Source organism: Teleopsis dalmanni, chromosome X (genome assembly GCF_002237135.1).
Source record: "Teleopsis dalmanni isolate 2A chromosome X, ASM223713v2, whole genome shotgun sequence".
NCBI classification, from domain to species: Eukaryota; Metazoa; Arthropoda; class Insecta; order Diptera; family Diopsidae; genus Teleopsis; species Teleopsis dalmanni.
The window spans coordinates 15,969,751-15,996,231 of NC_051848.1; the positions used below are offsets into that span (position 1 = coordinate 15,969,751).

Below are 26,481 nucleotides of genomic sequence, written 5' to 3' on the forward strand. Positions count from 1 at the left end.
TGATTAGGAGGTCAGCTGACACCTCTTTAATCTGTTAATTGAATTAGAGCCGATGGCTTTCTCGTGACAGTTTGCATTTCATACTATCATTTTGAATTTTCTATTCCTCCACCCTTATTGCGAACTATGGGTCGTAAACGGTCAAAAAACGTGTCACACACTGCACAAATGTAAATCTGCGAAGATTCTTACCCAACAACCAAGAAAGATTTTATTGTACACATGTATACTCTGGTAACTATTAGTGTTCACCTTCGCCAGTACGACACCTTCTCCTTCTATCTCTTCAGTACGACAGAAAAAACTTTCAAAGTAAGCTTCTAAGACTCTCAGCTAATATTGACTAGCCCGTGCTATCTGAATCGTTGCGGAACCATATTCAATTGTTCATCTTCTTGTTTTCTATATAATTCACCCGCGACTATTATATATTAAAAATGTTTTTATTCTTTAAATCTGAACATAATTCAGCTACATATATCGAGTCTTAATCCCGCAGAAATCAATTAGAAATATTTGTATTATTAAAGTATTTTTCGTTATAAAAATTTTTCTAAAATTAAAATTCAATTTTAAATGAGTGACCTATGAAATTATTAACTAGTCAATAAATATAAAAAAAATTTTAAATAAATTGTGAATATAACTATTTGCTGCACTAAAGTTAAGGTTATCAGATACTTTTTAGTTAAGAAATACGGAACAGCGTAAGTTCATTTAAATATATTAAATAACTTTTCATAAATATATTTAAAATTTATGTTTCATAATCTTTTTTTCGAAGCTTGCATTTCAATTTTTTAATAAATACATGTTGGACAATCACTTCAAAATTAATAAGTGCTATCATATTACCGTCATGGGCATACATATCGTTTGGTGTGTCTATAGTTAAATGTGCTACATATGATAGCACCGCGGGCTATTTTAGCTTCTCATTAAATCTTTAAATCAGCAATTCCGAATACTTTCAACGCTGAAATTTCTTATTGTTTACCCTAAGTATAGTTCTAGAGATACATGCTAATTGTCTTTTGTAGCAAAATCCTACTCTGAAGAATAATAATTATTTTTATGATGGAAAGACTACAATTGTGTTTGATTAATTTTTCAAAATTTGACTTTATCCAATTTTTCAATTACTTCTGTTGAGATGGGTGGGACTCTGCAGAAACCCCTCCAGTTATCAATGGGTAAAAGTGACCAGATGGACGAACTCGGAAAAGGCTCAACATCATCCAATTGTTATTTAGTTCTGACCACTTAAATAACAAGATTAAATGATATTTAATTATATTAATTTAATCGTTATTTTCGTTCATAAATTCAATAGATTTGATCTATTAAATCTAAGAGATCTCGTTATAATTATCCTTCAAAAGCAGTGTTTATCTTATCAGTTGTCCTATGTAGATTTTATTTTCTATTTTCAGTGCTTTTTTTTAATTTTTCAAAATTTCATTTTTATTGATAAGTGTTCACACTACGATAAGTACTCGTAATATTTTGTTTGCATTTTGGAAGAATAGGTCAAGTTATCTCTAAGGGCACAAATACGCCGGCTCTCATGCCGGAGTTTGAACGGCCATATTGTTTTTTCTCTCACTCTCAAATTTAAAATTTGCATTGAAAACAAAAACAATTGTACTCATGCCGTGCCCGAGACACTCTGCATAACATGGCCCTAAGAAAAGAGTTATTTATGACAACATACATAAAAATTTCAATTTCACGATTATATGCATAAGCTCCTTACCTCCACATTTAAATCTTTTATTTGGATTCTTATTATGGACAAGATCTCGGGTACTAGTGTGAAGACATTATTTCATGGACGCATGTCCATTGAATTTGCCCCCTTATTCTAACTTGAATGAAAATTTTTTTCATCTAAGCAATCTTTTACTTTTTACGTTTCGTAATATATTAACATAATATCAAGCTGTCATTTATTTCTTTTGACTTCAGTTTAGTAAAACATTACTTCTGTGCGGTTGTTGTATTCAAAGAATATCTAAACATCTAAGTATCTAATTGTGGTTATGAAAAACACATATAACCGATTAAGCATTGAGAAGGAAAACACATAAGAACTTGTTCGTGAGTACGTTTTCTATAATAATTAATTATTTTTTTAATTGGAATACCGGTCGAATTTGTAGATATCACAACAGAACATTCGTAGTGATTTTTTTTATTTGGTAATACTTCATGAAAGAGTGGCGATGTCTTCAACTACAAGTCTTTAATATTCTTTAATGTCAGTAGATCAATTAAGTTGAACTGTTTTAGACGGATCTGTGTTTAAGGTGTTTTATGCAGTTTTTCTGATTAACTTTGTTATATGTATGGGTTTTGCTTTCAAGATTGATCAGGTTTGTAGTAATAAAATATATTTGGAGATATATTGAAGTGGGGCTGTTTCTTTAATTATGTTCAATTATATCAAAGAATTTTAAATTTATTTCATATTTTGTGCTTTCCAATCATGTAAAATCGTGAATTTCGCAAAATAAGGAAATTTCCTAATTGTTTCATTTCGATTGTTTACATGTTCATTTCAATTAATGTGCACCTAAATCTCCTTCTCAATGATCAGTTTTAGGTTTCGGAATCTCTATAAAAGTTTAGTCATACTTATCTGAGGACATAGCATTTGCTGATATTTGTAAACACGAAATGAAATGAAATCATTTCTGAAACGAACTTGCTTGTGACTAGATTCGAGTTAAGGCAGCTTCCCTTAACTTCTTAAAAACCACTTCACAGTGTTTCTTGTGCCGTTGAGAAGTTCCGCATGGCAAAAATCGGCATGGCGTCCAAATAGTAGAAAACAAATTATATCTTTCTGAATATGGCGTCTAAAACAACCTCTAATTTAATGCACACATAATATTTCAGAACCCAAACAAAACACATACTTTTACAAAGCAACAACAACAACAACATACGCCTAAAACAGACAAATTTTTTGCTTAGCAAGCAACAACACTCACATAACATTTTTACGAATGCTACAAGTCATTCGAGTCATTCATTTTCGATGAATATATTCATACTCACCTGAGTATATGCTATGATTCATGAATCATTGTATATGATAATTCATACGCTTCTCTACTTACAAATGTGTACGCAATCTTTGAAAGCTGATTTTTTAGCACCGGCCTTCTTTAACCAATATACTTATGAATGATTTCTGTGCCGAATATGAATGCATATAAGTAGTGTGAGAAAAATATTGATACGTATTTAGATTTGGTTTATTATGAGTGTACTCTGAGTGTTAAAATTATGACTCGCTGCAGTTTTTTGCTATAAAATCTTGGAAAATCCCTTGAGACTTTCCAACTACTTATGTTGCACTGGTATCGACCAAAGACTATCAAAGTGACAAAAGATTCCCTGATACCATAATGGTGTGGATCATCTTTGCCTGATCTTAGCTTCCCATTTGATGGGTATTCTGTTATATTGGATGGCAATTACATATTATACTGTGACTAAATTACGATCTCTCCAAAAGGTCGTAGAAATTCGGATTCCTTAAGTTGTTGCACTTGTAGACTTTTGGACAATTCTTTGAATCTGCGTTGAAACCTAATACTAAACAAATCTTACTTAATAAGTCTTACTTTGATATCGGGCATTAAATTATAATGCACTAAACAGTCTGCATTTAGTATTACTGTATTGCTGACACTGGATATGTTGAAGTTCCATATGAAATTCTGCTATAAACTGAAGTTAAGGACCAATTTGTTGCTGGCAAATGTATTTATGGCTGTGATAGTTATAGTATAAAGCTGAGGATTCAACCTTTCCTACAAATTTCTAGCTTACAAATGCCCTACAGAGCGGTACTCAAAAACGCAGCCACAGCTTTATCTTTCCAAATTTAAACCTTCATATGATCGATGGTAATACGATATTAAATTTTTTGGTTGACAGCAGTGGCTTAATTTAACCACAATCGCACGTAAGTCAAATTTTGCAAAAATCGGCATAGTTCATAGTGTCAATATGTAGTGGTAGTTTTAGTTATGGGTATGGATTTTTTGTCGAACATCCAGGAGATTAATTGTACACATTAAAATAAAGCGTCTTTAGGCTTCGCTCTGTTTATCGAATTTTCTTCATTAATTTACCAAGTAAATTAGTCAGTTCAATCTTCGTTTTCAACTTGAGTGAGTCATTGGAGATTCTAACTTAAGGTTGGACTGTTGGAGAAAGACGTAAGTGACAACGACCATACGGAATCAATTTAACTCCTTCTCATGCAAGGCACCATACAGCCTTCCAAAAGAACATTTTCCAGTCCTAAGCGATATCCGTCCAATATCTCGAACATTTAAAAATTGAATTTAACTGGATGTCACATAATAAATGGATAATCTATTTCGTGATCTTTATTTCGTAAAATTGTGTCAGTGAAGTGACATACGCAAAATAAAAGTATTCAAGGGATCAAGTGGTTAATCTGATGTTTGTATTAGGTATATTTCGTGTACTATGAGGAGACTACAGTGAACATAATCGTCGTTTTCGTGGAAGATTCGTTGGAGTTTGAGTGTGTTTCCATCAACAAATCTTCCTGCCCTGTAATCAACATCGATAGCAGATCCATACTTTCTTATAAAAGTTATATCCTCACAGACTTACAAAACATTCGCGACCGACACAGTAATTCGCTCGCTTGGTTTTGTTAGGAAGAGTGCCATGTGTTGAATCTTCTCCAATCGGCGAAAGTATTCTTTTAAACTAGATTAAAAAAAATTACTTTTATACTACACACTCTAGAGTCTAAGCTGTCTTTTTCGCTGTCTTTCTTTCTCTTTCTTTATGTCTTTCTTTCTCTCTTTTCTTCTATGTTTTATTCTTCTCTCTCCCTCTTCCTTTCTCTCTTTCTCTATCTTGTTCCCTCAGTTAACCCCTACAACGTTGGCGTCACAAAATTGGCCTCACTCTGAAGTCTAAGCTCTACTTTTCGTTCTCTTTCTCCTTCTATCTCTAACTCTCTCATTTTTTCTAACTCTCATTCTCACTCTCTTTATTTTTCTCGTTATTTCTCTCTCTTTATCTCTCTCTTCTCATCTTTTTCTCTCTATCTCTCTCCCTTTCTCTCTTTCTTTTTTTTCCCTTTTCCTTTCTCTCTACTCTCTCTTCCTCTATATATCCTTCTTCCATCCCTACTCTCTCTCTTTTTCTCTCTCATAGTAGCAGATAAATCTCCCACAATTCAACACATTAATTCACATATCGATGAAATATATAGATGAAAATAGATATTTTATGTGTAGCTTTGTTATGAGAAGAGACATTTTTGAGTGTGGTCGTTGTTAAGAATAAACTATGCTCGTTTTAAATATAATAAATAAAAATCGTTCGATATTTAGAGGATGCGTTATATTGGGTATTCGCTGAACATCAATTTTTTTCGTTATATGTTTAGAACGTTACATATATACGCAAATTCACAACTAATGTACAAATAAAATTCACTGTTAAAGGAATTTCGGTAGCGATACCTATAGTTAATAGTATAAATCATAAAAATTCAATGTTCCTATCTTTGTGTAGTTAATTCAAATAAAATTATAAAATTAAGTATCAATCATTTGGAGTTCGATGAGTTTTCTCTTTTATAATGCTTTTCACACTAGCACTCATGTGAGCTCACTTGCATTTATCGTCATTTCGATTGATATGTGTTCACACTACGATAAGTACTCGTAATATTTTGTTTGCATTTTGGAAGAATAGGTCAAGTTATCCCTAAGAAAAGAGTTATTTATGACAACATACATAAAAATTTCAATTTCACGATTATATGCATAAGCTCCTTACCTCCACATTTAAATCTTTTATTTGGATTCTTATTATGGACAAGATCTCGGGTACTAGTGTGAAGACATTATTTCATGGACGCATGTCCATTGAATTTGCCCCCTTATTCTAACTTGAATGAAAATTTTTTTCATCTAAGCAATCTTTTACTTTTTACGTTTCGTAATATATTAACATAATATCAAGCTGTCATTTATTTCTTTTGAATTCAGTTTAGTAAAACATTACTTCTGTGCGGTTGTTGTATTCAAAGAATATCTAAACATCTAAGTATCTAATTGTGGTTATGAAAAACACATATAACCGATTAAGCATTGAGAAGGAAAACACATAAGAACTTGTTCGTGAGTACGTTTTCTATAATAATTAATTATTTTTTTAATTGGAATACCGGTCGAATTTGTAGATATCACAACAGAACATTCGTAGTGATTTTTTTTTATTTGGTAATACTTCATGAAAGAGTGGCGATGTCTTCAACTACAAGTCTTTAATATTCTTAAATGTCGGTAGATCAATTAAGTTGAACTGTTTTAGCCGGATCTGTGTTTGCGGTGTTTTATGCAGCTTTTCTGATTAACTCTGTTATATATATGGGTCTTGCTTTCAAGATTGATCAGGTTTGTAGTAATAAAATATATTTGGAGATATATTGAAGTGGGGCTGTTTCTTTAAATTTGTTCAATTATATCAAAGAATTTTAAATTTATTTCGTGAATTTCGCAAAATAAGAAACATAATAATTATATATTATATATGTACACCACAAAAATAAAGTAAAAACATTTTGGCCACTAAGCGAAGGTGCCAATAACTTTTTTTGTGGTAGAAAATTTCACATTAATTTTTTTTATTGTATGTGTACGTTATTTATTAGTCTTGATGCATGGCTTGAAGTCAGTATTACCAGCCTAAATTTCTTGATATGTTAGAACCATATTATGTACACAAAAAAGTGCCAAACTAGTAGTGTAAGTACGAAATTGATATTCGTCATTCCGTGATCATTCGTTATATGACATATTTCATAACGTGGTCCTTATCTAAATGTTGATAAAAATTATGGATAAATGGAATGCATGATTTTTTTAATCAGGCAACATTTTTTTTATTTGAATCTAAATGTCAAATTTCTTCAAACAATTGACATATTTGTATAAAAAAAAATTATTTCTGTTTGAGTTCTGCATGTAAATAGGTTTCAAAAATTCTTCAACTGATTTAAGCAATTCATATGGATATAAAATCTGATAGGTGATTCTTATAAAATGTTATAAAATATTTTAAATTTAATTTTTTTTAGATAAAAGTCTATACAGAAGTGCAAATTTTAAATAAGACTCAAAAAAGGTTTAACCTTGGTTTACTTCCAGGTGAGTACTGAACAATTCTATTTCTAACTTTTCTAAGTATTTAGAGTTATGTTATGCAGATAGTATGACGAATGGATAAACACCTTTAGTAGCATTCGGTAGTGGATATCCAGTTCTGACACCCACTACCGAACGACACTATTTTGACCACATCTAATCGAATTTTCTCTCTTTCTCTCACTTTTTAACTTATATTGAAGACCAAACAATTTCACATTTGACGTGACCATAACTAGCACTGATACTGGTACGCGGTTCATACTGAGATCGATATAAAATCAGCTTTATTTCGTATCTGCCTGAATATTCAGTTCACCTTTCTCCATTACTACTATATTGTCATTGTATAACAATGGCAAGAATGTCTTTTGTTGAAGATTTTAACACATTTAGTAGGCATAAGAGTAGCCACAAACTTGGATAGGGGAGTCAAACAGTGAAACTTAGAAAATTTTTGATTATGTTTTGTATAAAAGTTTATAAAATGGTTTTAAGAGTGTTTTTATGATTCTCAAACTCAGAAGTAATGCCATGGATGTATTTTGGTGTTTCAGTGTATGTTTGAGTTATACATTTAGAGGGATTGATCGACTACATCATCGAATATAGCGGTACACTTATCAGCAGAATTTTATTTTATTAATATTAAGTGAACAATCTTTATTTATAATAAAAATGATCATTGATTTTTCTATTTAAGAATTCCTTTGAAAATTGCAGAGCGCGAGTCCATACGAATTCTTAGAGCGTAAGCCAAAACATATAGCAAATATAAGCGTTTGGCAGGTATGTATTCGACGTGATTTGACGTTCCTTTAATTTATTTTAATTGTTAATATAAAAATTTAGTTACTCTTAGTGTCAAATAAAACTAATATATACGTTATATATATACGTTAATATATAATATAAACAAAACTTCTCATAATTCTTAACAGATAGCAATCTTCATTTATATCTTAATTTAAGAACGCAAGGCCGTAGAGTTACGGCGATAATTTATTAAGAACTGAAAACGTGGTAAGGATTAAATACAGGACGTTTCCTAATTCAATACCTTCATGACAGGGTATGATTCCTTAGTCAACGACTACCTGAAAATAAAATTCGTTAAAAAATACTCAATATCTCAAAAACAATTTCTTGAAATCATATATGTCAGTCATATATGATATCATATATTCCACAAAAAAGTTTAAAAATTAAAAGTTTATAAGGTTTTTATCGATCATAATATTAGTCATCATAATATCCGAATCAGCAAAATTAAAAGCATTTGATAGATTAAAATCGCGGAACTTTTTAAAGGACTTGTTTTTATGTTTCTCTAAAACCCTCTGTATAGCTCTGTATACCTCCTAAGTTTATTTGTGTTGCTTGGACTAAGGAATCAGTGTGGAAGTGAAGGAGGGATGTTTAGGAAACACTTCGTATTTTTTATCATATAATATAATAAACTATATTCCCTTGTTTTAGGATGCAAAATAAAACAAAACTGGATACATCAACTTCATTGCAGGTAGGCAAAATTTAACACTCTAAACAGAATACTTACAATTAGCAATTTTAAACAAATTTGTAGCATTTCCTTAAAAAAATTTAAAGTGTCTCGATCGGATATAACAACTAGCTCTTAAAGTTCTTTGTAATGTAATGTAATTTTGAGCCTTTTCCGGGTTAGTAGATCAGGGCACATTCACTCTTTGATAGCTGGGGAGTTTCTGCAGCGTCCCATCTATCTCACAGACTAATTTGAGTATTCCTCATAATCTTCGTAATTATTCAATGACTGATCTAAGATCTACGTATGTATTTCTATTTTCCATATTTACTTGTGAACTTCTACTGCCCAACTGCTCCATATACGACAACTTAGTTTGTTGACATATAGCCATAAAAATAAAAACCTTTGGTTATTATCAATCATTTACTTACTTGGCTTTGCAGACATAAGTCGTCCTTGGCTACGTCCAGTAGCCTTCGTCAACCAGCATGGTTAGTCAGTCGATAGTTGGTAGTACCGATTACCTTAATATCGCTGTTCATCTGGTCGTTTCACCGAAGATGGCGACGTCCTCTACTGCATTTTCCACCAGCAGGTACCGAATCAAAGACCTTTATTGCAGGATTATTTTCTTCAATTTGGTCGACATGACCAAGCGTTCCAAGCCGCTGAGTTTTTCTGCGCTTAAGTCTATCAATGTCGCGATATAGCTCATACAGCTGACCGTGAAAAAAAATTTTTTTTGCAAAATTTTCGTTCCCTTCGTTAAACACTCAATAGACGGGCGACCCATTGCCCTCTCAAATTGTTTATATCTTGACCCATGAAATTAGCTTTTATATATATAACACTTAACAAGAAAATACTCAGTACATATATTCTGAATATGCATACACACATACATATACATATATATTACACATAATCGATGTCAACACATTTTTCATAGATTCTTCAATTTAGGACCAAAATATGTCGTCCCTTCTTCCAACAACATCCACCGGACGTTTTGATCCGCGTTCTTTTACAAATATTTACATCAAAAATTTTGGTTTTGAACTCACATCTGATCAATTAAAAAAAATGTTTGATCGATTCGGCGAAATAAAAAATAGCAAAATCATGACTGATGAAGAGGGAAACTCTAAAGGCTTTGGTTTTGTTTGTTTCTTATCTCCAGACTCTGCAGCTAGTGCTGTTGCTCAAATGCATGGTATAAAAATATCACCCGGTCGTGTCCTCTATGTTGCCAAAGCATTAAAGAAGGCAGAGCGAATGCATGTTCTTAAGTACAAGCGCGAGTATGAAAAGAACAACCTATATGTTAAAAATTTAGATGAGTCAGTTGATGAGAATTATATGTATGATCTGTTCTCTCCATATGGTAAGATCACTTCCCTCAAAGTTATTGTCAATGAAGTTGGAGTTTCCAAAGGATACGGGTTTGTGGCATATGAATCTCCAACGTCTGCGAACAGAGCTTCATTTACATTAAATGGACGTATGGTTGGTACAAAACCACTATATGTTGCCTTTGCACAACGTAAGCCTGAACGCAACATGGGTTTGAGTCAATCGCGTGATATCGTTAATTACCCTACCGATAAGAGCATTACACCTAGCCAGCAATACGGTTACAATACAAAATTACAACACTCTCTCCCGCAGCGTAAACCATCGGTTCAGAAAATATGCAATGGAGACAACAGTACGTGTTTTGTTAACTCAATAATATTTTGCATAATTATTATTATAAAATTATAAATGCTATTTTTTATTTTATAGCTCAGCCAAATGCCGAACGTGTAGGAGATGAAGCCGCTGATGATCCCGTTATCAAGCGCGTTGATGCCCAAATAAGTATCAATTTGCAGCAAACTTATTTGGCAACTAAATCAGGAGCAGTGCACACTATAAATATAGAACGATCTGTGGTAGGAAGTGAATCTGAAAATGTGTGTAAAGACAGTCAACTGAATCCTGAGGCGGTAGTGTTTCCTAGCAAGTGTTGGGGAGATGATAAATCCATTGATGGAAATGATGCTAATGACAGTGTGACCAGTTTGGATGATTCCAATGTATCAACGGAACAATACGAAAGTAATACTCAACACAATAACTTCAATGACGGGAAGAATTTTAATGTTGGTTCGTCTTCAAATCGTACATCTTACAGTGGATATCAGACCAGACCAAGTTTTAGTAATTGTGGTAATTCTCAAGGAAATATGATGAAATCTTTACCATTAAACAATAATCGCTTCCCAGCACCTTCTAATGATAGGCGTCCCTACAATTATAATAGTATTTCGAACAATACTACACAGGCACCACGTTATCCAAATTATTCACAAAACAATCGATACTTTTCTAATCGCGGCGCAGGTGACAATAAAGACTCTTCTAGTGAAATCAAAGCAATATGTGCAAGTCCAACAGAGCAGCCCAATAATCAATATAAAAATCCATTTAGTGGCCGTACCCGTGAAAGTGGCAGTAATAATCGTAATTCGTATAATTACGGAAATAATAATTGCACTGGACGCAACAGTGGCGGTCTGCAGCAAAGTACCGGAAATCGAACCAATTCCCAATATGGTAGAACTTATGGTGAACAAATTAATAAGAATTTGTATAATCATCAGCCAAGCAGCTCACGTCAATATGAAAGTAGCGGCAGTAATTATAATCAGTCGCGATACGAACAAAACTCTCGTAATAACGGTAATAACCAGTTGCAAAATCGTGGCTATGGACAACAAAATAGGAACGTTGGTCAAAATCGTTTCTGTGGTCAATCTCAACAAGGTTACAGCTCTCAAGGTCAATATAACGGAGGCAACAACTACCATACCGACTATAATGGGTCCAAACAACGTTCTCGCTATGCAAATAATAACAATAATAATCGGACTCGTTCTAATTCACAATACGATTCTGTCTCAGACAATTCAAAGCCAATAGGCCCTGATGAAGTTGAGTATAGGAATAAAAGTTCCTCTATCAGCTTCATTAATTCTCAAGTAAGTCTATGATATACATTATCTATGATAAAAGTTATAATATATATAATATTTAAAATTATAAATATTTAGTATTATATATGTTCCCTTTCATTTAAATATTTATATATGTTATTACAACACAATTAGATATTCCTACCTATATATTTATTAATTTTAATATACAACCTTCTGTTCTACAGTAAATAACTTGAAAATTTAATGATTGCGTGTTAAAAGATTCTCGTCCACTAAAGCACGAGGAGCAAAAATTGACCTCAAACAAACTTAAAAATTTCCACCTTTAAACCTGCATTGCAATCATTAATAAATTTAAAAACAAAGCCGAGGTCAACACACACACTTTCTTTCCAAAACAAAAATTACCTAAATTAATGGATAGTGGACAACTTGACAACTTTTAATAATTGAAGGCAATATACATCTCAAACATATATATGAATATGTAATGTATATGTAATATCATTCGCGAAATTTCCAACGAAGCTCTAAATTTCCCCGTTACCTGTCCACGATACCACCATAAGATCAATAGAGTTTATATCGTACTGTTTGGAACGTGAAGAATTAGGATTTAAAATATTTTCGACAAAAACAGCACAGTCGTCAATATATACAACATATGTTAGATATTTTTGGCTTCAAATTCAAATTCGATGTCTGGAATAACATCCAAGGTTTGCAGAAAATTGTTTGCTTCGTTTCGAACACCCCAATCACTTTACGACGCCAAGATGATATACAATCTGAGAAGGAAGATATATGTTTAAGCCTCCCAGAATGTACCGTACAACATATGCATTTACTACTAATCTGCCAATCTGCGGTCACACCAGCATAGCATATCTGCTATCCAGAAACGGAGACATTTGAAAAGTATTTATGTTGTGACGTCGCAGCAGTACGATTGGATGTTGTAATAGCATATCTGCTATATGGTGCTTGGACATATTGTTCTATCACATGCGTAATATACCTGGAGTTTAGAGTAACTTGTCTTGTTAGAGAGAGCTTATAACTCGATTCACAAGGTAACCAGTTTCTGGTTTGAAAATTTTTTTTTTGAGCAAACTCTATGGCAATTAACTATTGTTTTATTAAAACATGGACTACTTTTCTTGGATATATGTAAATAACACATATGCGTAAATAATTTTTAGTACTTTCCATTCAATATTTAACTAATGTATATTTTATACTTTTTAAGAACAATTAGATGAATCTAAGTAAGTGACGTCACTTCTCATTCAAAAATTTTAATCTATTTGGATATCAAAATTAAAGTATGCGGACTGCGTTCCTGAATTTCAATATAAGAAAATTAATCTCAACAAACGACTGTGCAACATTTTTATTTGAATGAAGAATGCCATTTATAAAATTATTTTATGACAAATTTTTTAAATTAGTAATAGTTTTTACGCTGCAATGGTATGGCTTTTTAAGGCGAAAATGTTTCAAGACGTTTTTTAAAAACGGATGTAATTCTAAAAATTATAAGTAACTAAGAAACATGTTAGTTTAAATATTGAAATATTACATTGTACTGAATTTTAATGTAAGATCAAATAAAATTGAGTTCATTAATTAATATAAAGATGTATTAATCAAAGCTTGATATAAGTTTTGCATGGGAGTCTAGTCTCAGTCTATGAAAAAAAAGAAATCTCGTATGAGGAGATCTACTTTTGCTATTCTTAAAAAAACTGCACTCCAGAAAAATATGCAGTAATATACACTTTCTACCTCCAAGGCTGTTCCATCATATAACTAATATCGTGCCCCAGTTTTTATATTTATTAAATACTTGATAATTGACATCTAAATGGTTCTTCTACTTTAATGGATTTAAAAATCATGTTGGTATAAGGATGGAAATTTTTACTAAACATGCAAACACAACAGACTTTTTATAAAACATCACATCTTTTCAGGTATATATATTAAAATTACGAAAAGAACACATACTGGTAAAAACAACCTGGAATTAAAATAGATAAATTAATATTTAAAATATTTATTCTACCTAAACAACTTACCAAAACCCAAACCATTCCAGGCAGTTGTAATATATCGAAGTGATCGAAGTAATATATACAAACCTTCTTTCTGCATCACTTCCAGTTTCATAAATATAAATTACTTTATTAATTTATTAAGAAAAAAAGTATATATATTATTTTATCATTTAAACACGTTTCACAAGAATTAAAATAAAGCAGCAGAGTAGGGAAAGACTGCAGAATAGGGAAAGACTGCAGAATAGGGAAAGAATAGGAACGTAAGACTAGAATTGCCAAAATATTCGCCGTAATAGTGTGTTCAGACACTACTTTATTCCGCAAAAATCTTAATTTCATCTTCGTTTCAGCGAAATTATGTAAGTTGCTTTTTCCATACAAAATTCAGTTTTAAGGTTAGAACGAAATTAAGGAACATTTTTGTTCAGATAGGGACTTGAAAAATAATCACTAAAGCATAAGCATCTAGAGAACACAAGTCCAAATTAGCGCTAGCTGCAAATAAAAAATTTTTTTATAAAGAAATAATATCACAAACGAAGGAATAACTTACATTTAAAATTATATCGTTGTGATCGGCAGTATCGGATCGGTAGTACGGCTACTGTAAGCGAAATAATTTTATGTAAATCTGAATGAATATTTTTCTATAAGGATCTATTCAACCAAAGGCATATAATCAGAAATTTTATTGTTACAACTGGCTGTAGAACGTCTACTGTAGCCGATATACTTCGAAGTAAAATATAAAATAATATTTTCACTTAAGGAAATATTCAACCGAAGGCATAAAAAAAAGAAGAATATTTCGATATTTAGAAATAGTTACACAAAATATATCTCAATACGATCTTCTTTAATAACAGGCCAGAAGAGAACAAAATCGGTACAACAATCGGATCAACAGCAAGGACATCCAAGACAACTACTCTACTCCGTGTCGATTGGCATTCACTGCATTAATAATGTATCTAAATATAAAATTAAAACAACGAAGTAATTAAATTAGTGTCCCACGCCTAAGTTTACGGGTCAGTTATACCCTCACTTTTGTGAAAATATTTCAAAAAATTAGAAACTGCATGACGGCTAACTGAATCTACGACGATGCAAGAACAGGTAGAGACATCTAGAGCAGGAAATACCTTTATTTTGTTTTGCATGGGAGAAGTTTGAGTTATGGAACTTTGAGTGTACTTTGACGAATTTAACTCTTTATTTATAGTAGTGTGGCAACTACAAAATTGAGAAAATAAAACCAAAATGTTCTATAAATAAATTCATTTATATTTTTATTTTAAAGAAAATTATTGGCAATAAATTAAATATATAAGTATAAGTATGCATAATATTTGATCAAAGAAATATGAGTATCTTTCGCATATTCGACATAATTTCAATTTGTTTAATTATATTATTGTGTTCCTGACAGTCATATAAGATAATACTTTAGAATGATAAACTTATTTAAACAATTTTTTTAGTCAAACATAATAGGGGTACTAAGGTATCTAAGCATATAAATTTATCAAATGTATACTTTTATGCGTCTACGTACAGAGTTAAATGAATGCACTTAGTCACATATTTGTGCAAATTAATAAATCTGCTTTATGATAGCACTATTTATATCAGCAATAATTATGATGGCGCAATATGTAGTGCTCAGCAGCGCAAACGTTTAGCTAATATCGATGCAATATTAATTATTTACGTAAACTTTATCGATCAACTGTGTTGCTATCAATAAATAATAAAATAAAATGCTGAAATTTAGTGAAAGGTCCAAACTAAAAAATCTTTGCAAAGATAGTTTTGTAAATGACTTGATTGCGTTGAAATGTAACTCTGTATTGACAACATTTAAATCTATGCGATAAATTTATACGATAAATTTTCATGTAAATTTATCAAATTTGTGAACGATTTTTCATACAAAATTCACCACTTAACTTATAAAGAAGATAAATTTATACGTTAATAATGTTTATAACGCATTTATCAGTTTAGATGCGAGTACTCTTAATAACAAAATTTAACAAAATTTAAATTAAAAAGAATAAAATATGTATATGATGTGTTTTAATTTAATAATAATAAATAAAATTATAAAACTAATTTTTTCTTAACAGTTTGAAAGTCACTAATCGAGCACGTGACTTTGTTAAATATTGTGTTTTTTATTCTTAATAGCTTAATAGCATAGCTAAAATCGGTAGTTCAATTGTCTTCCGCATATATATATAACTTAAAGGATGTTTCAATTGAACATAGACGTTCATGTATTTGAGCTAGTTAGGTAGAACCTTTTGTATGTGAATATAAGAACTTTGTGAATATATATATATGAAATAATTTTCTAGTATACATTTGCATACATATGTAAAATGTATAAATTTAATGCATATTTTTGATTTGGCTTAGTTGACTACATCACTTCACTTCACTTGACTTCGGTTGAATTCATTTCATGTCTTCAGTTTCTGTTCCTTCCTGATTATGTGTTGGAGTTATAGCAATTGTCAATTTCTCGAACTTGGGCATCGAATGATTCGCTAACACACCATTGACATCAATAAATTCAGCATCTGGATTAAGTGGATAGCCGACTTGAGCTGCGGCAATATCATTAACAGCAATGTCATTTGACAAATCGACCGGCACTGGTGCATACTCATCGATGTCATTACTTAAGTCGTTATTTTTGTCATTGGCATTTGCTAAGTCTTCAGCCAGATTTGCCCATTCCGAATTGAATTCTGCACTCATTTCAATTGCCTCCTCATCATCATCCGATGATGAAAGATCTTCGCGTTCCTTCTTGGTCACATAATTTGAATGTTTTTGCTGTTGCCGTTTTGTAATGCTTGAGGTGGCGGTAAATTCATTGTCATCATCATCGCTATCGCTCTCGCTATCGCCATTGTCAACTGCATCTTCATCTTCATCTTCATCTTCATGTTCATCTTCATTGCTGCTAAAATCTTCAACATTTTTATTCTGTGACTCCTCATTGAATTCATGCACACTATCAGCGTTCAAATTTAATTCGCCTAAGTCTTCTGTTAGCTCTTTAGTTGCAACTTCTGTTGCAGTCGTCTCAATGCCTTCAACTGATGACTCATTAAAGTTGTCATTCACTTCCGTTTCCTCATTATTTTCAATTGTAAAGCTGCTACTGTTGGCTGCGATTTCATGCAATTGTTGCCCAACTAAAGCATTTTCATCATAGAAATTCATTTTGCTGTTATTGTTGTTGTTGTTGTTGCTGTTGTTGCTTTCGCTAGTATTGTCGCTGTCGTTGTCAGACTTATTGGTTTCCGCTTCAATGTTTCCGTTTCCGTTTTTATGTTCCTCTTCAAGTGTATTGTCTGCAACAAATTCAGCATTTAAGTTGTCAGTATTGTCCTCAATGTTTGTTATTATTATTGTTGTTGTTGCTGTTGTTGGTGTTGTTGATGCTGCTGGCAATACAATGTTATATACTTGCTCAGACGCAGAGTGCTTTATATTATTATTATTATTAATGTTGTTGTTGTTGTTGTTGTTGTTGTTGTTCGTGTAGGCGATATTGTAGTGCAGGTGCATAAGGAAAATAGTTGGTGCATTATGAGGCAAAAATAATAAAGTATGTGCAATACAAAAATGAATTTTTGGTGCAACATTTAAAAATCGAGCATGAAAAAAAAAGAAAAAAAATAAAAATAATTAAAAATTTCAATTAGTTTTGTAGAAGATTTTAATTAAAAATAGTTATTATCTTTAATTTATAATCTCATTTCTTTTTTTTTTTTTTTTTTTTTTGTAACTAATGTTGCTAATGTTGTTGTATTCGTTCTGGTGCATGTGCCAATAAGCATCAAAATTATTGTAGTTGTGTAGTTGTAAAAAATTAATATTTCTAGTAATAAAAGATTATTATATGACAAAATTTGTTGTAAGCGAGGAATTCAAGCCAATTTTATCCATAATATTTTGTTAACTTTCTGACTCATAACAACTACATATGGTACATGTTATTAAGATGAAGTTCATGTGAAGATTGTTAAATGAAAAAATTAATTTAAAAAAAATTATAAACAAATAGTTTTTTATATGAATTTACTTTAGTTTTCTTTAATTTCAAAATAAACAAACAACTTGAATTGTTATGGTATATGAACTCGGTCGTCTAAAAAATTGACTACTCCCTTTTTACTCACTTCAAATTCAAAATAAATGCGGCAAATACTTCGATAAATCAATTTTATTAAAATTTATTTATTATTTTTAGTTGATTCACTTTTTTAAAATAAATGCTGATACTCCGTAGCAGCTTAACTGTATATGCCGTTTGTCTTGAATGAATTCCCAAACCCTATCAACAACAGTTTTATATGAAAAGACCGGCTTCACAAGATTCAGCGCGTGTACTCAGTCGTCTGAGCGTTACAGAATGGAAGAAGAGAAGCAAAATCAGTTACTCAGACGCTCTGAGCAAAATAAACTTAGAGGCTATTAGGTCAGACACAAGCTTAGCTCAAAGCGAGGAAATCAAAACACACATTACTTAATCAGCGGCTGTGTTAACCCTTTAGTGAATCACACAAAAAAAAAGTATTTTTTTTTATTTTCTAAAGATAGAGATTTTACAATAGAACCGGAAATATTCATATGGAACATATATTTTTTATTTATGAATATATTATGAAAATATTTAAATGAACTGTGAATAAGAAAAATTTATAATTAAAACTAATAGATAACAATTCAGAACAATTCAGTTATTAATCATTGATCGTATTTACAATAGGTGTTCACTGGCATTTCCACTGACAAGCAAATGTGCAGGAATCGCTTCGGATATGTTGAGCCACAATAGCTTAAGTGGTATGATATATAACAAGACTAACTATTAATTTTTCATCAATTTATAATGTATTTATTTAATTGGGATATAGAGATGTTTTTTCTAATAAACTCACTAGCGTAACAGTTTAAAAATCATAATGCTGGGGTTCGTGGTTTGCGATTACCAAGTCCGGTTCTCTAAAAATAAGTCAAAAAATTATAAAATCTTATACAAATTGTATTGAATGAATGTAATTAAAAATCGCTTTTTATGAATTTTGAAATTCTAACAGTTCTATTTGTATTCCTAAAATATTACTCAATTATACTTTATAAACTTATTAAACTAAAGGGTTAACACAATTCAATACTTCATCGTGTGTTTTAAATTAAAAATATTAAGTTTTACAAAAAGTCCAAATTAGTTGATCAGAGATAGAGAAAAAGAGAGTGGGAGTGAGAGTGAGAGAGAACGTGTCACTATTCTTAAATTTATGCGAAATTATAAAATGCAATATACTCGTAACTCTACAATGTTACAACCCATAAATGATTCATACGCATTTCAAGTTGAACTGTGATTCACCTGAACAATCATAGTCTTTTTTCCGCATAGGCAGTCCCAATGAATCTACACTTTAACTAAGCCAAATTCAGTTCGGTCAAACGGTGCTTCTTGAAAACAGTGACGTCACAACTGACAAGATACTTTTAACATCATATTTAATAAACATATATAGCAAATGATTTATATTTTGATGTATTAATTTTGTCATATTTAATATTTCATTTAAATGAAATTCTTGTAAAATTACGCAGAAAATTTCGTTGTGATTCATTGCATTTCCTATTCGTATCTCAACTCTCGGTGAACTCTTCTCATCGACTAGGCAACGCAGTGTGTCACAGGTTTTAAAATAAAAATTATGTGGTCATTCTTCTGACTTATTCAAGTCTTAAGTGGCTTTTTATTTTTATTATTGTGTTTTTATTTCAATTTTTTTTCTGACATAGTAATATTTTCTGGGAAAAGCATGAAATTTGTGTTCTTCAGAAATAATGAGACGAAAATGGTTTCAGCAGTCAAAATGAATTGTTATCAAACTACAATTAATGTGGAAATATATATTTTTAAAAATAATAAAACATTTATTGATAAGTTTTAAAACTAAAATGTTTGCAGTTTATTAATTGCCCACAGCATTGATTGAAACTTTTGTACTACAGACTTCTCCACTGTTTGCTTTCTAGACCCCAAACGTCTCATCGGAATTGAACGAAACAAACAGAAACATATTCCTTACACCTTAAAAATGAATGAGTTTGAAAATAAATTCAATTGCTTTAAGACAACTAAACATTTTTTGAACAAACAGTACGCAGGGTGCTTCATTCGTTCAGTAAATATGACATAGGTATTTACAAAATGTTGTACGATATATTAATGCCATATGTACTATCTGATCGATGATCACTAAAGAAATATCATGGCTAAGAAAATGTAATAGCAAGACTAAATATGTCTGATTTGAATACTTGAACTTCAATTCTTGAATGGCTTGTGAAACTGCATTAGGTGTCTTAATCTCTAATCGAATAGGTTTCTGCTTAGAGTATATTAAGTTTAAAATTGTTACATAAAACAAAATTAAGTTAAGGCAAATACTAGTACAGATAATTATGTAGATCTATTAGAAGCTCAGCTAGATACAATAAAGTAATGAATGAAAAACCAAACATTTAAAGCAAAATAACAGCTATTCTGAGATATATGAATGACGTATATTATATTACCCGCAACCTTCCAGAGACGAACAACTCTCCAATTAAAGGTAAACAGCTAAGTAAATAATAAATAATGAACAGCACCTGAACCGGCGAGAGGAGCATTCAACATGGGTGGACCAGTTACGGTTGTTAAATTAAATTAATAATCTGCGTATTGGTTATGCGGAGCCTTCCACTGCACTTGCGTTTAATACGTTTATAAAATCACTCATTTAATTGATAATAATAATATTAATTCTGAACATCTAAAGTGTTGCCCAGAACTTCTGTCTCAATATGTTTTCCAGTTATACAAATAACCTGAGGTAATACCAGAAAGTAATATGTTTTGATAAGTATTTTCATAGAAGTTGCCGAACAAAACTATTTAACTATAGTCTGAATGGGTTGGCTGCCAAAACCAAGAAAAATACTTACGCTTATTTTACTGTCATGGATCTCATAATCGCTCTATGAAAATCTGAACACGGTTCGTATCATTTATTATAAGTTTAGGTCATCGGTACATGGGGCATTTTATGATTATTAGTATTTGACAACTTAAACCGGAATTTCATCGGGAACATAGTACAATTTAAGGTATGACTATAAAAAATGCTTAATATAATCACGATAATCACATCAACAGCTGCAATATTGAGTAAATGGAAGACAAAACAGTTTTGAGCGATTTTCCACTATCATTCCTAAGAGCAATGATTTCCATTCGCCTGTCAATGGGTTAAGAAGAAAAGTGCTTGGATGGGTCAACTTTGTTTAGCTTCAAATAAGAGTTCTGAGCATTGTTTCCCTGTTCTGAGTAACTGACCATTAAGTAGTGCGAATCTCCCACATCCTTTCATGTGGGAATATCCGAATTATCAATATTTCGCTATTATTGTTAATTAAACATTTCAGGTGTAAAAAATTCATTAATTCATCCATGTGCACGCGTATGTCCTGTCAACTTTATTTAGTACACAATTTAATTGGTAATAGTAAAGAACCTGCGTTAATGCGTTGCACTCATGTGCGTAATTTACTGTTATTACACCTTGACATATATACATATTTGCTTATATGTGTACTTATATATTAACATGTTTACATATTTACAGAGAAGTTACGGTTTATTATTGTCATTCGTACCTGGGACGCTCATGCATTAATGTATGCAAATAAAGGCCTGCACATATAACGCGATGTTACGTCAATGTGATATGATATTATTAAATAAATAAATAAATAAATATTAAATATTAAATATATTAAATAAAATGTCATAAATATGTATGAATTAATTGTTATAATTTTTTCGCTGTTTGCCTGGCAAGGAGAGCAGGTTGACGCTTAATAGTGCGTATAATCGTGTGCATATGTTTGCATAACACAGATAAATTAAAAATAGCTACAAAATTATGCAATTCTTGGTGAATTAAAATGCGCCAAACCAATTATAATTAATTAAGCAATAATATATACATTTTTTAAGTTTTTTAAATACTATTAATTAAGCTCTTTAACTTTGTTTTTAAATTTATTTTACGTTTCATGTTTGCATGAAAGGCATCAGTTAGCTAGTTAGTTAGAGGTGGTGGAGGCAGAAACGAGTTCTCCCCAATTAGCTAAAAAAACCGTTTTGAATCCACAAAACCTCGTAATAATGGGTAGTAGAGAGAAGGTCAAGCTAGAACCAGCCAGAGGCATTTATAGACACAAGAATCAGACCAATGCTAATGCTAGAGACATCGCTGAGTGTGTTGAAGAAGGGGGCTTCCTGAAACGTAAGCCTAGTTCTGGCCAAGCCTGGCCATGGACACATCAGGTGTTCTGGTGTAAACATGCATTGCAAAAGATATCATAGGGTAGGCCAAGTCTAGCTCCATGCCGACCTATGGTATCTGTCTAGTGCCCTGTAAAGACAGATATTAACCTAGATACCACTGATTTGCTTCTGTGTGAAAGCCATCAGGGCTATAAGAAATGTCATGCATATGGATATTAATATATAATCATATAACAATGTACTTGACAAACATAAATAGTAAAACTGCTTTTTTATTTAATTAATAAATAAGAATGCATATCCAAATATGGAAGTCTACATGTGCTTAACCGAATCCGGACTCACAAAGTGTGTTATATACTGCAGGACCATTCTTTTGAACATAGAAGAAGATAGATAAGATTTGTAACCACCCAACTGTCAATTCACTGATTGGACATTATCAGTATCAACTTTAAACCTTAAAAATCCACCATTGACCAAATATTCACACTGTGTCCAATACTGACATCGTTTTCTTTTCAATTTGAAAGCCGCACTCGACACAGAACTAGAAGTACTTTAAATACCGGAATATTTAACTTTGGTATCTAAGCGGCAAAACAAAAGTAATTTATGTCGACGAATAAATCCCCAACCTCTAGGTTAAGAGGTTAAGACATCAGCCATGCTTTGAGTTGGTTGGGCAAAAAATATTTGACATATCATTTTTGTGTTATTAAGCAAAAAATCGTGCATAGGAGGACAACTCTTAAACTCTCGACTCTTTGAAAAAGTTGTACAATAACACTCTCTAAGGTATGGTAAAACTGGTGCCAACTATGTGCCGACGCATCGAAAAGATTCTCACACCAAAATATTTTGTGGAGAAGACTTGAAGGATATTGTACTTCACATCTAATGGCATCATCCGAACAATGTATAGAAATTATAGTTTAATCGAAATCTAAATTACTTACATTCCTAAGTGGTCATAAGATTCCGTTATCGGGGTTCAATCTGATGCAATTACATGTACGTTTTATTTACGTAAAAAATATTGAAGCTATAATCCTAAATGGCATTTATCTTTGGGATTCTGCTAATAAAGGCGATTTCTTTAAATATTTAGGTCTTTGAGATATATTTATGATATATCTTGAACTTTTGTAATAACTTTTCAAGCACTTTGCTTAAAAGTATTTATTAAATTTTAAGAGTTTATTAATTTTATTTAAAGGATTTCGGGTTTTGTTTTTGCGAATTTGCATTTTGGTTTTGGTTGGTCTGCTTTTTATCTTGTTTTTTCTCCATTTTCCATTTTATTTTCATAAGGAATATTTATTCATACTGCAATGCCATGATTGCCATTTAGCGTGTCTGTGTTTATGCATTACATATTCATGATCATAAATATTAAAAAAATGTGGCAACACAGCATTGGGGCACACACATAAAATGAAATCATCTTTTGGTGGCAATAAATTGAAAAATTCTTGTAATCACAACGTATGTGCCCAAAAAATATAGTCATGATTTCTCACATGTGGGTCTGGGTGTGTGTATATACGAAGGTAAAGTTGTATCTCAAAAAAACCAAAAAAGAAGAGTAGTTCCGGAAAAAAGGTAACAATCAGAAAATAAAACCACGAAGTCAACTTCAAATTTATGCACATGTTCACACTCACTGACTCACACGTGTGATAAGAGCAGCAACAGTGATTTTCACTGTTGCCAACATGGACTGCCATCGACGACGACCGGGTACTCTCGACCACCAAATGTTGCCTCAACTGCGATGAATAACGATTGAAAGGCTACAAAAATGTGTTTTCATTAGTACTTTGCAATAACAAAAAAGAAAACGAAAACAAAATCAAAAACAACAACAAAAGCAAAAGCAAAAGCAAAAGCAAAAACAAAAACAAAAGTAAAAACAAACTCAAACTCAAAACCAAAACAAAAAACAAAAAACAAAATGGAATTTTATTAACTTTTTTTCGGAGTATTTACATAAATTTTTATTACCGAATGCATGCATACATTTTCATATATTTTTTATTAATTTATTTCATTTGCAGTGTTTTTTTATGAAATAAATTTTCACAACATATCAATTAAAATATCTCCATTTTCACTTGCGAGTAAAATGACGTATGAAATATGAAATATTCGGGCGATTTAAAAAAAGCAGGACTTCTACTGTGCTGTGCTGTGCAAAAATTAAGTGACTGATTTTCTGAGTAAAATGGAAACTGAGGCTGCATCGGTCGAATCGGTCGATTTTAAAGGTGCCATAAAAAATTTCATTGTTTAAGTGAATATTTCATATTAAATTAAAGAAGAGAATTTAAATGCATTTAAGACTTAAATTTTTATATTGACTTAGCTTGATATGATCGTCCTAAGAAAGCTCGAAGTAATTTCAGCCAATTTTATTGGACTCTCTCTTTTATTAGACTTTTGCAGAGCTAACAAATAACTACTACATACGAGTATGAAATTTATTAGGTAATCAATTTGTTTCTATAACGAAAAAAAATAAATTCTAGCAAAATGCATGACACATTGTAACATAGAATTTTACGCACAAAATTTTAAGCCACATCATAGATCAATAAGAATAATAAAACAATTATTAAAAATTATCACCAAATTTAATACCATAAATAACAACAGAACAATAATAAAATTGTTAAACAAAACACAGTTGTAGCTACAAGAACAAAACACCGGAATACATCAGAGTTCTCCATTATATAAAAGCTGAAGCAAAAATGCAATCGAGACAGTCAGCAAGTCAGCGTCTTGACCTAGAAGACAGGTCGCTCAAAACATACGCGCTGAAACGTCAAGAATAGATATATACATTTCTAATTCTCTTTTTCTTATTAAGTAATAGAAATCTACATTTCTATTGCTAATTTATTACTAACGAAATCAAAATTTCGTTGACTACACTATAACACCGCAAACTTTCTACTGTTCCTATCAAACAAATTTATCGTAGGACTGAACTTGGAATTTGACGAGCGAAATCTCAGCGAAAAAGGTTCGTTACAACGAGTCAGTCGTATGGAATGGCGACTTTAATAAGAAAAATCAATTGAAATTGCCAAACTAAAAACATGGCACTAAATATTAATCAATATAGTTAAGGTTTACAAGGCGCCCATTGTGATGCCCTCAAAAAATTATGCATGGAGGGGCGAATAGCTAACCTTTGTTATCTTCTATTCTTGTTAAACCATTTGATTTTTCAAATGAAGTTGAAAAGATCCCATAAGTTTGCTTTCGTTTTCTCTTCAAGCCAGTGACAAAGCTATCCCCAAGATATTGAAGTTGCCTTGCCTGCAGTCCAGGACAGAGACACAGGAAGTGGTGTTGCCTCTTCACCTTGGCAACACAATATACTTATGTATAGAAGATAAGTACAATAACATTCCACAAAATCCTTGGGCAAGACGATGTTAACTCTGGCTAAATACTAAACAGAAAGCTTGCAATATCTTATATAGAAAATGCATTCTAGCATACACTTGGAACGGATATTCTAACTCAAAAAAAATATTCTTAAGCACTTATGGTAAAACTTTATAAAAACAATTCATAGAGTCGCTTCTATATCTATAAAAAGGTTACATCCCAAATCTTGGTAAAAATTGTGGCTCTAATTACAAAGATGAAGTAATCATCTGACTACAACAAACTATTTTTTTTGTTTTATTAATAATGTTAGTTCAGTTAATAAAAGTAATACTAACAAACTATAAAGGCCTTCAACTACGTGTTATGACAAATTGATACTCAATGCTTATAATTATATACCCGTATAGGATGTTTATACAATATAATACTATAATATATAGGTATATACTTATATTGTGTTATATTAATAACATACGTATTTATTGCTCTAAAATTTATTATTCTTGTGATTTTTTTTTGTTTTATTGCAATAACTGTTACTTGTAAATGTTATATTACAATTGCTATAAGCTTTGCTTTAAACTGCTTCTATATAGGACATATGTATGTACTACAACTAAGAATATTTCTAATATTACTAATATTACCCAAATGTTAATATCTACTAGAGCAACCACCACATTTACTTTAATTCTATTATGAGTATGTTTTAAATTTTCATCTTTTAATTTTATTACCAATGAATTACAAATTAATTGGAAAAATTTATTTTTTGTCTAACTGCCAACAAATCCGATTTAACATCATATGCATCATCATATGTTCATTTCATCTTCACAACTTTTTTTTTATATTTGTTAGTAAGAAACTTTGTCGTCCGATTTTGTGGACATAAAATAAATTAAATGAAAAATGAAAAATG

The 26,481-nt window shown here is 31.3% G+C and overlaps 2 protein-coding genes across 15 annotated transcripts; one reads left to right on the forward strand and one right to left on the reverse strand.

Annotated features, from left to right (window-relative positions):
* The first annotated feature begins 644 nt into the window (after window positions 1-644).
* LOC119688166 (homeobox protein 2-like) lies at window positions 645-12,778 on the forward strand. 14 transcript variants are annotated; one of them, XM_038102836.1, is made up of 8 exons: window positions 645-707; window positions 7,151-7,220; window positions 7,921-8,006; window positions 8,070-8,240; window positions 8,697-8,739; window positions 9,688-10,432; window positions 10,510-11,747; window positions 11,930-12,778. In XM_038102836.1, the coding sequence occupies exons 5-8, from the start codon at window positions 8,698-8,700 to the stop codon at window positions 11,930-11,932; spliced, it is 2,028 nt and encodes a 675-aa protein (XP_037958764.1). In that variant the 5' UTR covers window positions 645-707; window positions 7,151-7,220; window positions 7,921-8,006; window positions 8,070-8,240; window position 8,697; the 3' UTR covers window positions 11,933-12,778. The 14 variants fall into 14 exon arrangements, with proteins under 14 accessions (XP_037958764.1, XP_037958766.1, XP_037958773.1 ...); XM_038102838.1 differs by lacking the exon at window positions 645-707 and adding an exon at window positions 1,969-2,104; XM_038102845.1 differs by lacking the exon at window positions 645-707 and adding an exon at window positions 1,969-2,104 and having other exon boundaries at window positions 7,941-8,006.
* Window positions 12,779-15,083: 2,305 nt separating this feature from the next.
* Window positions 15,084-17,997, reverse strand: LOC119687701 (serine/threonine-protein kinase rio2-like). The gene is made up of 2 exons (XM_038102115.1): window positions 17,971-17,997; window positions 15,084-17,272 (listed from the first exon to the last, which is right to left on the reverse strand). Exon 2 carries the CDS (start codon window positions 17,006-17,008, stop codon window positions 16,232-16,234), a length of 777 nt encoding a protein of 258 aa, XP_037958043.1. The 5' UTR covers window positions 17,009-17,272; window positions 17,971-17,997; the 3' UTR covers window positions 15,084-16,231.
* Between the last annotated feature and the right edge of the window lie 8,484 nt (window positions 17,998-26,481).

Bases quoted from the DNA above. Each gene is read 5' to 3' on its own strand.
- LOC119688166 (XM_038102836.1), top strand. From the start codon at position 8,698: ATGCAAAATAAAACAAAACTGGATACATCAACTTCATTGCAG. The intron at 8,740-9,687 runs GTAGGCAAAATT...TCTTCAATTTAG, and splicing joins ATACATCAACTTCATTGCAG to GACCAAAATATGTCGTCCCT. The intron at 10,433-10,509 runs GTACGTGTTTTG...TTTATTTTATAG, and splicing joins AATATGCAATGGAGACAACA to CTCAGCCAAATGCCGAACGT.
- LOC119687701 (XM_038102115.1), bottom strand. From the start codon at position 17,008: ATGAATTTCTATGATGAAAATGCTTTAGTTGGGCAACAATTGCATGAA.